The 12,865-nt window shown below is 35.1% G+C and overlaps 2 protein-coding genes across 5 annotated transcripts in view; one reads left to right on the top strand and one right to left on the bottom strand.

Moving 5' to 3' along the window:
- The window catches only part of clockb (clock circadian regulator b), a 29,066-nt gene extending 22,670 nt beyond the window's left edge, over positions 1 to 6,396 (top strand). For all 3 annotated transcript variants that reach the window (XM_077204678.1, XM_077204697.1, XM_077204688.1), the window contains exons 19-21: positions 1,144 to 1,253; positions 1,382 to 1,649; positions 4,011 to 6,396. In XM_077204678.1, the coding sequence (XP_077060793.1) occupies positions 1,144 to 1,253; positions 1,382 to 1,649; positions 4,011 to 4,187 (555 nt within the window). In that variant the 3' untranslated portion in view covers positions 4,188 to 6,396. The remainder of the gene's footprint in view (positions 1 to 1,143; positions 1,254 to 1,381; positions 1,650 to 4,010) is intronic.
- Positions 6,397 to 6,637: 241 nt separating this feature from the next.
- kitb (KIT proto-oncogene, receptor tyrosine kinase b) overlaps positions 6,638 to 12,865 on the bottom strand; it is a 57,381-nt gene continuing 51,153 nt past the window's right edge. For both annotated transcript variants that reach the window (XM_077204663.1, XM_077204652.1), the window contains exons 10-21: positions 12,457 to 12,563; positions 12,219 to 12,345; positions 11,671 to 11,775; positions 10,763 to 10,873; positions 10,069 to 10,207; positions 9,895 to 9,956; positions 9,709 to 9,809; positions 9,424 to 9,546; positions 8,932 to 9,043; positions 8,713 to 8,812; positions 8,089 to 8,194; positions 6,638 to 8,007 (exon numbers count right to left, since the gene is read on the bottom strand). In XM_077204663.1, the coding sequence (XP_077060778.1) occupies positions 7,846 to 8,007; positions 8,089 to 8,194; positions 8,713 to 8,812; positions 8,932 to 9,043; positions 9,424 to 9,546; positions 9,709 to 9,809; positions 9,895 to 9,956; positions 10,069 to 10,207; positions 10,763 to 10,873; positions 11,671 to 11,775; positions 12,219 to 12,345; positions 12,457 to 12,563 (1,355 nt within the window). In that variant the 3' untranslated portion in view covers positions 6,638 to 7,845. The remainder of the gene's footprint in view (positions 8,008 to 8,088; positions 8,195 to 8,712; positions 8,813 to 8,931; positions 9,044 to 9,423; positions 9,547 to 9,708; positions 9,810 to 9,894; positions 9,957 to 10,068; positions 10,208 to 10,762; positions 10,874 to 11,670; positions 11,776 to 12,218; positions 12,346 to 12,456; positions 12,564 to 12,865) is intronic.

The raw sequence follows: 12,865 nt of genomic DNA, 5'->3' as shown, positions 1-12,865 counted from the left end.
CTACCATTTAAAAGTTAAGGGTCTGTAATATTTTTTGTGTTTGTGTTTTTGAAGTAAGTGTCTTATGCTCAACAAAGCTGCATTTATTTTATTAAAAACTATTGTGAAATATTACAATTTAAAAGAACTTCAGAAATCGAGCTAAAATGATGATTTGGTGCTCAAGAAACATCTTATCAATGTTAAAAATGGTTCTGCTGCTTAATATTAGGATTATTTTAATAGAAAGGTCAAAAGAACAGCATTTATTTAAACTAAAAATATATATACACTGCCATTCAAAAGTTAAGGGTCGGTAAGATTTTTAATGTTTTTAAAAAGTCTCTTCTGCTCACCAAGGCTGCATTTGTTTGATTATAAATACAAAACAAACCCAGTTATATTGCGAAATATTATTTCAATGTAAAACAGCTGTTCACTATGTGAATAGTAAAGTGTAATTTATTCCTGTGATCAAAGCTGAATTTTCAGCATCATTACTCCAGTCTTCAGTGTCACATGATCCTTCAGAAATCAGTATAATATGATGATTTGATGCTCAAGAAACATTTGATTATCAATGTTGAAAACTGTTGTGTACCTTTTTTTTGGGGGGGGGGGGGATTCTTTGATGAACAGAAAGTTAAAAACAACAGCATTTACTTTAAATGGAATCTTTTGCAACATTATAAATGTCTTTACTGTCACTTTTGATCAATTTAATTCCTCCTTGATGAATAAAAGTATTGATTTATTTTATTTATTTGCCCCAAAAAATAAAATAAAAATTCTTACTGACCCCAAAGTTTTGAACGGTAGTGTTTAATGTTACAAAAGATTTTATTCCAGATAAATGCTGTTCTTTTGAACTTTCTATTCAAAAAAGAATCCTGAAATAAAAATGTAAATAACTGTTTATAATCATGTAAATAATCATGATTTAACACTAGGGTATATACCTTAAATATATAGCCTAGCTATCACAACTCTGTTGCAATTAGTTAATAAAAAAATTGACTGTATAAACAGTATCTTTAGCTGTTTATTACCTAGAAGTTTTTAAAAAGCCCATTAACAATGACATGATGTCTCGTCTTCCACTTCATGTGGTGACATCATCTGAATAGATGATGTAATTTTTCTGTCTCTCATTCTTTTTCTCAGCCTGGTCCTGTATATAATACCATGATGATCAGCCAGCCTGCCCCTGCTAATGTTGTGCAGATACCAAGCAATCTGGCTTCAAAAATCAATCAGGGCAATGCAATAAACCGGTACAGTACATGTCTTTTTTCTCCTTTCTCTTTTACAGGACACTTTCTAAAATATATGCTTATTATCATTATTAGTGATAAAACTAATATTAATTATTTCTTTCTTTGCCTGACCCTGTCACTCTCAGGTTTCCTTCTGGGCAGCAGTTGGTCACCAAGATTGTGACCGCTCCAATGGCCTGTAATGCTGTCATGGTACCCACAACAATGCTTATGGGTCAGGTGGTGACAGCTTACAGCCCGTTTCCACAGCAACAAGGTCAGACACAGACCATAGCACTGCAGACTCAGTCAGCTGCGCCTGTAGAACAACAGGCTCAAGCTACCTCATTACAAACAAGTCAACAGCAGGGGGCGATGCAGCAGCCAACAAAACAGCAGCAACCATTTTTACAGGTAACAAAGCATGCAGAGTTTCATTTTTAATCTTTTCAGAACTTGATTCAGTGATTCAGCACTACAAATTCTATATATAGATTTAACAAAAAAGCAATATTGTTAAATATGATGACAATTTAAAATAACTGTTTTCTATTTTAATAAATGTAATTTATTCCTGTGATCAAAGCTGAATTTTCAGCATCATTACTCCAGTCTTCAGTCTCACATGATCCTTTAAAAATCATTCTAATATGCTGATTTGATGCTCAAAAATGATTCATTATTATCAATGTTGAAAACAGTTGTGTACTCTAATTTTTTTTTTTTTCATCTTTGATGAATAGAAAGTTGAAAAAGAACAGCATTTATTTGAAATAGAATATTTTGTAACATTATAAATGTCTTTACTGTCACTTTTGATCAATTTATTTCATCCTTGATGAATAAAAGTATTGATTTCTTTTATTTCTTTCCCCAAAAAATTTAATTCTTACTGACCCCAAACTTTTGAATGGTAGTGTTTAATGTTATAAAAGCTTTCTATTTCAAATAAATGCTGTCTTTTGAACTTTCTATTCATCAAAGAATCCTGAAATAAAAATGTAAACAAATAACTGTTTTCAACATTGATAGTAATCAGAAATGTGTCTTGAGCATCAAATCAGCATATTACTGTAGAATGATTTCTGAAGAATCATGTGGCACTGAAGACTGGAGTAATGATGCTGAAAATTCAGCTTTGATCACAGGAGTAAATTACACTTTACTATATATTCGCATAGAAAACGGCTGTTTTAAATTGTAATAATATTTCACAGTTTTGTAGTTTTAATCAAGTAAATGCAGCCTTGGTGAGCAGAAGAGACTTCTTTTAAAAACATCTTACCGTTCCAAAACTTTTGAGTGTGTGTGTGTGTGTGTGTGTGTGTGTGTGTGTGTGTGTGTGTGTGTGTGTGTGTGTGTGTGTGTGTGTGTGTGTGTGTGTGTGTGTGTGTGTGTGTGTGTGTGTGTTTTTATATATACACTGAACAAAATTATAAACGCAACACTTTTGTTTTTGCCCCCATTTTTCATGAGCTGAACTTAAAGGTGTAAGACTTTTCCTATGTACCGTATTTTCAGGACTATAAGTTGCTCCGGAGTATAAGTCGCACCAGCCCAAAAATGCGTCATGACGAAGGAAAAAACATATATAAGTCGCACTGGACTATAAGTCGCATTTATTTAGAAATTTATTTAACAAAATCCAAGACCAAGAAAAAGTTATTTAAACAGACTTTAATTCATTAAAACAGAAGGCATTTAAGTTATTCATCTACACACAATAGCACAAAGAACAACAGGCTGAATATGTGTCCGGTATGTTGTTAACGTAACACATCAACAGTTAGCTACACAATAGCATAAAGAACATACCTGAGAGGCTGAATAGGATCAAATAAAATAAAAAAAACATAACAAGACAGCGAGTCCAACAGTTATCGGTAAAGCAATTTCACCAAGCTCCCGCAATCTTATTCCACATCACTGAAGAGAGATTTTTTCAGCGGTAAAAGTAGCTGTAGTCTAGAGCGCATAGAGCGCTCTCTCGTGGCTGTAGACGGTAATGTCACCCCCAATTTCGTCAAATGATGCATTCACGTCATACCACAAATACATCAAAAACTCGCAAATAATAATCTGGGGCCGTCAGCGATCCTGTGACGAGTAAATCTTGGTAATTTTGATATATAAGTCGCACCTTACTATAAGTCGCAGGACCAGCCAAGGTATGAAAAAAAGTGCGACTTATAGTCCGGAAAATACGGTACACAAAATGCCCATTTCTCTCAAATATTGTTCACAAATCTGTCTAAATCTGTTAGTGAGCACTTCTCCTTTGCCAAGATAATCCATCCACCTCACAGGTGTGGCATATCAAGGTGATGATTAGACAACATGATTATTGCACAGGTGTGCCTTAGGCTGGCTACAATAAAAGGCCACTCTAAAATGTGCAGTTTTACTGTATTGGGGGGTCCGAAAACCATTTGACCCTTAGGAGAAGTGCTCACTAACACCGATTTAGACAGATTTGTGAACAACATTTGAGAGAAATAGGCCCTTTGTGTACATAGAAAAAATCTTAGATCTTTGAGTTAAGCTCATGAAAAATGGGGACAAAAACAAGTGTTGCGTTTATAATTTGTTCAGTGTATATATATTATAGAGAACCACTGATCTGAACAAGCAGTTCATATAGAAACCATGTAAAACCACTTCCATCCATTTATTTTGTTTTGTTTATTTCAGTTGCATGTGAAACATTTCTGTCGACTTGAATTTTTAGATAAAAGTTTTTGACGCATATCTAAATTTCTGCTGTGTATTTGTCAGAACACACGCCTTCTCCATGGTAACCAGTCTACACAACTGATCCTGCAGGCTTTCCCTATTCAGCAGCAAGGCACATTTACTCCATCACAGCAGCAGCAACTGAAACCACACACTCAAAAACAGCAGAAAACAACCCCCTCTCACCAGACTGACAGCACTAGTGCCCAGTCTCAGTAACATGGATAAACACAAAAGCTAGATGGAGGAGGCTGCTCACATCATCTCTTCTGGATGTTTATTGGTGCTGAACTCATTTGAAGGCTCTATGACAAAATGGCCCTTCCTGCCAGCATCTTGAATGCTTTTCAGACAAGGAACTCCCTCAACATGGCAGCTGCGAGGAACACCACACCAACAGGTGGTTGCCAAACTCATTATTTATTTCAACAACAGAAAGTATAGGATTGCTAGCCTTTGCTTCGTCTTTGCCAAACAGCAAACCTCGTTCTCAGGCTTTCATTGTAAACAGCCCAAAGAACTGAGTCTATCTGTACAGTCTCGTGTACCATACAGTGTAAATACACAACCGTAAAGGAACAAAACAAGATATTGAATATTTTATATGCTGCATGAAGTGTAAACTTTCATTTGTACTTCCAGTTCTGTTTTTTAAAGTATTACTTAAACTTTAACGTTTTTATATTATGCATATAGTGATGCTTTCTCCTTTTAACCCTTCCCTTACAATAGTCTCTTCACGTATAGTTAGGGTTTATAATAGATTTTCCTTGAGGTTTTTTTGAGGAACCAGAATTGTTTTAGAATCTTTTTGGGGGAAATTATTATACCCCATGTCTCTGACATACAAAAAAAGGCCCAGTTTCAATTTATTTCTAATTATCAAAGACATTTGATGCAGAACAATCACATTTGATAGTTTTTAAGTGCCAACATTTATTTAATTTGTAAAAAAAAAAACTACTTCCAGTTTTTGAATGTTAATTTGCTTTTTAGCCGAGTCATAGGAGTCCACTAAAAAGTTTTTGTGCACCTTTTCCCCTTTACATATAGCACTTATTGTGTTTATACACACTAAAATAGTCCATCCTTCTAGTAATTGTGACCTAATGGTTTAGTTTTTGTGTGCATGGATGGTACTTGTATTTTTCAGAGAGTAACGCCATAAATAAGCTTTCAAATCCTCTTTCATAAATGTTCTCCCGTATGGCTTTGGGAACTATGCAAGAAGCCACATCCAAGGCAGAGCGTTTCTAAATGTGTTATTGAGGACGGAATGATGTGGACCTTTTAATTCCCATGTTCAGGAAAATAATTATTATATTGTCCTCTTCCTCGTTTTATTTCCAAAGTTGTAATTTAAACCGAAGCTGGGTTATCGTGCAGCTGTAGAGTCTTAAAGTTAAGTCATTTTCCTTTTAACTGGTTGAATGTCCGTGTGTGTGAGTGAGAGAGAGAATTTAAAGTGCAGGCTATTATATCAATAACAGTTTGTGACTCTTCCAGTATCGCTGTGTGGTTTGCTACAGTGTGTATTAACCACAGCGATGACCAATCAGTTCTTGCGTTGCAGTATCTCAGTATTCTAGATGTTTCCCCATAGCTATATACCTCGGAAATGGATTTATATAAGAAGTATTCAAAGCAATTTTATTTTCATATCGCAGAAGACATTCGTGTTAAACAGTATTGCTGTGTATAGACCGGTAACACTGTTAGAAGACTTGTTAGAGCTGAAAGGTATATGGAAACTGAACAGATTTTGATATTGTTGACTTCTGGAATTCCGAAAGTGGAGATGCCCCTAAAGTAGATGTCCACTTTCCTCTAATTTGTCCTATTTTCTTTCATAGTTGTGTTGTGCGTTTCATTTTGTTGTGCATTGAAACCCCTAAGTGTGTCAGTTGTTACTGTTGGAAATGATGTTTCATTGTGTGTACAATCATAAATTACCCCCAAAAAAGTTACTGACTGGTTGAAGGGATAATTGATTAGAACTTTAGATGCCATTCCTGGATATTTCAACCGTCTGTATCCAAAATTAACTTTTATTTTTTACACTGTTTGTATTCCTATATGCAACCAAAAGAATGTGTGCTTCCAGAATATGATGGTTATTGGTTGTAGCCCCAGAAATTTGATTAGTGCTTCTGATTTCTGAGTAAAAAAATCAAAAAGAGTTGAGTGAATGATAAAATAATAAATCATTAAAGGAGTAAATGTAAAAGTCTTAAGGTGTTACCATAACCTTTTTTATTATGTTTTTCATATTGAATTGCTGTGCACCAAAACCATGTCACCAGGTCATATCACCTTCAATGTGACTGAATTTGTTGGAATTGTCCTCTGTTGGTTTTACCAAAAAAAAAAAAAGATAATTTTCCCTCCACAATGTTAAATCTTGAAATAAAGCAAACAATGTTATTCACATTGTCTATGTAGATCTCTTCAAGACTTGCTTTTTTAAGTGACATCTGTACTGCAAAATGCGGTACCAAATGGAATTGCCAAAATAATGACCCTTTGCAAACAGGTTTTTTGAATACTCCTATTGTCTGTCATTGGTCAGGATATTAAAACAAACATCAATGTATTTTTACACCAACTGTAACTTTTAAGGAATTGCACACATTTTCTGTATTTTAAAAATACACAATTCATGCAATGGCTTCTTTTCACTTTTCATTTATTCTGTATAAAAACAGTTACATTATTCCTTCCTGCTCTTTTATTTCTGACATAACACTCTACAAGTTGAAAAAATAGCTTGACACATCAGATATTTACAAAGTCAAATCTCATAGCAATTCAAGTTATTTGTCACAAGTCAACCTTCAAAAACAATGAATTTGAATCTTTTTTTTAAAACCAACATCCCATCCTTCGAACGTGGTTTAGTTGGCTGAATAATTTAGCATAAACCTTGGATCTACTGGAATAATTAGCAATGAGCAGACACCTGATATGCTTCATCTTTTAAGCATGCTTCGAGAACAAAAACTTATGGTTTACTCTAGCTACTGCAGCCAAATTAGCCACTTTTGAAGAATAGAACCTAGTCAGTTATTACAACAAACAATGTACATTTCAAATATGATTCTCAGTTTAACACTGCAACAAATTTTATTTATATATACACATTCAACAGCTCACACGTTCAATTCAAAACTAAAAAAAAAAAAGTAAACATCCTAGTTTTCTTTTCATCAATAAATATAACCATTTTAGTTAAGAGAGGGATCTCAAAGATACTATATAGCATTACAAACCGATAATGCATTATAATACTCACCTGAGAGTAATGACATGCTGAAAACAGTATGCAGGAACGAGAACCTCCATTCGTTGGTATGAAGTGCTTCAGATAGAGACACATTAAACAAGATTCACTTTGGGTTCATCATCCTTACCACCTTACTGTTACTTCCACTAAGACATAATCGCAGTTGTTCACCCAGTCAAACACAAAGAAAAAAGAATGCACAACATGACATCATCACAGAGACACTCACGACACGATGATGTCATCAGTAGAGCTGGTTATTTATCTGGTGAGGTAACATTAGGTTCTATATCTAAATGCTTGCCTGGCCATGGTAGCTGCTCATGCACTCAAAATACTATAATCGATTCAATAAAATGGAGCCCAGCTGCATTTAGAAAAAATATGTTATATGGCTGGACATGCTGTGTCTTGAGTAATTTGAAATATAATGGAAGACAAGGCTAATGGAGTTGCATTGAGCCAGCAGAGTGCAGGGAATCTTAGGAGATGCCCTTAAATGCCACAAAGTCCGTATTTAAATGGAGGTTAAGGCTTTTATGTCAAACCCATTGAGAAAATAATTTTGAGGCAAAGCAAAGATCGTGATGTCATTTATATGCTCAGATGTTCCAGAAAAACTTCATTTGTTGCCTGCAACAGGGGTTGAGTTGAGGAGGCTGTTGAGCTGCCCACAGAACTCAGCCGTTGTGCCCTCTGCAGGTCTGGAGGAGCAAACGCCTCACAGCTGCCACTAGTGCTGAGGTTCAAGTAATCCTGCAAGACACAAATACAAACCTAACTGAAGAAACTGGTTCAATGTCAGCAGTTTTTGAGCTGAGCTGAGTCAGAACGTACATGTTTGGTGGTTTCCGACAGCAGGAGTTCAGTCCTTTCCACCAGTTTTTTAAAGGTTGGTCTCTTCAGAGGGTCAGCACTCCAACACCATCTCATTACCTCGTAACTGATAATGCATACACACAAGCCTCATTATAATGCACATCAGACAAATGTTTGAGGTAATATTTAAAAAAATTTTTTTACATTTTTATTAAGCAAGAATGCATTAAACTGATAATTTATAATGTTACAAACGAACAAAACTTCCACAAACACTTCCAACAAAGAATCCTTAAAAATGCACCATGATTTCCACAAAAATAACTGTTTTCAACCTTGATAATAAGAAATGTTATCAAATCAGAATGATTTCTGAAGGATCATGTGCAACTGAAGACTGGAGTAAATGATGCCGAAAAAGCTTTGCCTTCACGGGAATAAATTATCTTTTAAAATAGAAAACGGTTCATTTAAATTGTAATAATATTTCTCATTGTTATTGTTTATTGGTGAGCATAAAAATTAAGATTAAATTTGAGATTTAATAATCTCACCAACCCTAAACTTTTGAATGGAAGTGTGCACGCCATAAATGTAAAATAGTGACTGCAGGCTGTTTAAAGACAATTATAATTCTCTTACATTTCAATTGGGGCAAACTCAGGCTCAGTCATTCTGTATCCATCTTGTATCATCTTATAGAATGTGGAACCAACTTGAATCCCTGGATAAGGAGTGTTACCTACAGGCAGATTTTCACCTCATAAGACCTTTATAATGAGTCACTTTTAGGCCTTGGTTTAGTAGATGTATTATTGGTATGTGTGATATTTAATAGGCCTGATACCAGCTCATACAGACCCAGAGAGAAGATCTCCCACAGTAAGATGCCATAGGACCAGACGTCACTCTCAAAAGTGTACACACAAGCAAACAAGCTCTCTGGGGACATCCATTTCACTGGTAGACGTGCCTAAACAGGAAACACGTCATTCATGATAATGAACAATGCTTTAAAAAAAAGAAAAGTGATAGTTCATTTAGAAACGAACATTTGGTCATCATTTACTCACCTTCATGTTGTTCCAAACCTGTGCGGATTTCTCCAAATACATACATTTCTTTCAGTCTTTTGCCAATATAATGTTAATGGGGTCCAATGTTGCTTTGTACTCCACTGACTTTCATTAGGTTTGAAACAACATGAGGGCGAGTAAATCATTTTGGGTGAACTATCCCTTTAAATCAATGGTGTTTTTACTGTATAATATCTCCAATATAATTCTGAATATGCTGGATATTAATATAGAGCCTGACAGTAGGTGTGAGTGTGGTTATACAACACTTCCTTACATTTCCTCTCAGGACGTAGCTGGAATCTCTAGTGATGTCACGTGCCAGACCGAAATCACATATCTTTGCTACCCGACCCTGAGTCAGTAAAACATTCCTAGCGGCCAGATCTCTGTGGATACACTAAATATACATGGCAACACACATAAATGGACATTTATTAGTCAAAAACGTATGTATTCACTATAGAACTGTACATGTAAAATGAGATAACATTAGAAAGTATGTACTGTATGTTCAACTCACTCTGAAACTTGAGAGGTGAATAAATGTAATTACACTCACATTTTTGGATGTGAGGAAGTCCATGCCTTTAGCCACTTGATATGAGAAGCTGAGTAAATCCTCAGTATCCAAAGAGAGATCATCTTTATCATCACACCATTCTAAGAGAGATAATACAGATTGAAAAGTGGAAAATAATGAAAATTGGTGGTAAAAGTGGCTGTATTTTCTTGGGATGGGCCTTACCTGTCTGATTCGATCTCTTCTGATACGACCTCATGGGCATGTAACCATTATCAGTGCCCTCTCTGTGTGTGCATACATGCATATAATAGATGGTGTATTACATTACAAAAACCTAACAAAGGACATCTATACTCTTATAAATGTTGCACCACATTTCTCATACACACATCTTACCTTGAAGGCTGTATTTGGCTGAGCAGATTTTTGTAATATCCATCGCCTGTTTTGGAACTGAAAAACGCATCCCGCTTTCTTCTCAGGAAGTTCAACATGTCGCCATAGCAACAGTATTCTGTGATCACCAGAATAGGGCCTGTTGAAAAAAAATGTCACTTTAACAATTATCAAATGTCTCCTCAAGGACAAAGTCTCCCAAAAATGTACATTTTGCCAAAATATCTCATTCTCATAATTGTGTGACTTTTTTTCCGTGAAACTTCAAAAGATTAGGTAGAATGGTCAAGACTGCTCTTTTCCATAATATAATTTTTTTATCATTTGGTAAGCTCTAAGTATGACAAAAGGCACCATAAATGAGAGTTATAATCGAAGTCTTACAAAGCCTATACAATAAGCTACATACAGTACAAAGCTATACAGTATTACCCTATAAAAAGCTATATAAAAGATTTGTGTGAAGAACAGACCATCATTTCAAAAGACAAATACTACTGTTTTCTACTTTCCTTATTTGGAAAAGTGCAGTAATTTCCTAACATTTCCTGTTGTGTTTCAACCAGAAGAAAGAAAACAATATGGGATTGGAATGACATTAGGAACATACATTATATCTTATACTAAACTTATAGGTATTTTTCTTTAACCTGTCACCACTGTTAAAGTGATTGAATCAATATTAACCACGTACCTCCTACTGTACAGGCGCCAAGCAAGTTGACAATGTTCATGTGGTTGCCAATGTAGCTCAGAACTTTCAACTCTGACATTAGAGCCTCTTTCTCAGTGGAGTGAGCACTCGCTTTGGGAAAAATCCAGATACACACACACACAAACACAAACACAAACATACACAGATACATTATATAGACATTAAAGATTTTGAAAACCAATGATTGGAGTCTTTATGAACATATATTGCCCTGCAAAAATAAGGCAAATGTTTATGATTGTCTATGATTATGGTTATGATTGGATAGTCTATGATTGGATCAATATTGCAGTGATTATTATGTTTCTAGCATACTAAATGTTTGGCAATAGTTCTTTTAACCGTAATTGATGCACCTCTTGATGGAAATAACATCACAACATTTATTTCCATCAAGAGGTGCATCAATTATTGGTCAAGATCTTGTATTGATAATGCAAGAGTCAAGCACTCTGTAAAGTCTCCTTCAGCACACCCTAAAGACTTGGTACATGCTAGAAACATAATATTTCTCAAACATAATATCACTGAAATAATCATAGACTCTTAAGCATTTGCCTTAAAAATCCAAAAAGTAACTTTTTGGCCGGGCAGTGTACTTTACACGTTAAGTCATACATCCAAGGAAGTGTACTTTACACACATTAAGTCATACATCCAGGGAAGTGTACTTTACACATTTTAAGATACATTCAGGGAAGTGTACTTTAAACACATTCAGTCATACATCAAGGGAAGTGTACTTTACACACGTTAAGATACATCCAGGAAAGTGTACTTTACACACGTTAAGATACATCCAGGAAAGTGTACTTTACACATGTTAAGTCATACATCCAGGGAAGTGTAATTTACATATGTTAAGATACATCCAGACATATACTCACGTTTTAGCATTTTTACAGCAACAGTGGTCACTGTGTCAGCTGATAGGAGCCCATATGCAGTAGCTGCCACCACTTTACCAAACGCTCCAGAGCCAAGGATTCTACCTTCATAATGACAAACAACAAACATTTAGCTCTTACTTACCATTATTAGGTTCAAATTCATACCATTTCAATAAGAATTTTACTAGATGATTATTATGGTTATATAGTATTATATGACTTCTAATTATTACTATTAAAAAGTTTGTGGTCAGTATTTTTTCTCTTATCCTCACTAAGGCTGCATTTATTTGATTCAAAAATACAGTACAAACAATAATATTGTGAAATATTATTACAATTTAAAATAAATGTTTTCTGTTTTAATATATTGTAAAATGTAATTTATTCCTGTGGTGGCAAAGCAGAATTTTATTCAAATATTCTGATGTTCTTTCTATTCACCGAAGAGTCCTATATGTATAATATACACTTTTAGTCAGATTAAATAATGAGCTATTGTGTAATCATAGCGTTTAGATTTATGTGTAATGTAATGCCTTTACCAAAGCGGAGTCTTTCCCGTGGAAACTCCCATTTGGGGTCATAAGGCAGCTGCGTCGGGTCTATGTAAGTATAACTGTTGCCATCAAAACTGTCAATCACCTTCCAGTGGATCTCATATTTGGGTTTCTGTGGCAGTGTACAAAATGGCAAGCAGGAAATAAAAGTGAAATAAATAAAACCAGAATTATTGCTAACAATTTAAGCTACGTCATAGCGTGTAGTGTGAGTTTTGTGTACCTGCATGTATTTGAAGAGCAGAACCACCACAAGTAAGCTAAGCAGAACAGCAGTGGAGACGACACCAGACAACAGAGGTGTGAAGAGTTTATGGGGCACAGTTCTTTCTGGGGAGACAAACGCAGATGGGAGTTTTAATGACTCAAACATGTTCTGAGGGCAGAAAGGAAAATGATTGGTTTACAGATTCAACCAATGAAACTGAAGCAAAGGCGGGGTCAAGACGTTTGAACGTGTGGAGGGATTAGTCCGGAATACAAGACAAACAGATGTTCGTGGGAGAAAGCTTTTATTGCAAGGTAAGTGATGTTACTATATTTTGTTAAAATTCATCATCTTTCAACGTTTATTAAGATAATCTGCGAACATTAAAATGTACAGAACTAATAATCATCGTCTAAATATCGTG

This window comes from Siphateles boraxobius, unplaced genomic scaffold (assembly GCF_051911475.1).
Source record: "Siphateles boraxobius isolate OS27281-9 unplaced genomic scaffold, OSU_SipBor_1 119, whole genome shotgun sequence".
Classification (NCBI taxonomy): domain Eukaryota; kingdom Metazoa; phylum Chordata; class Actinopteri; order Cypriniformes; family Leuciscidae; genus Siphateles; species Siphateles boraxobius.
Note: the sequence above shows the minus strand (reverse complement) of the source record. Positions and strands in the feature narration are given on the sequence as shown.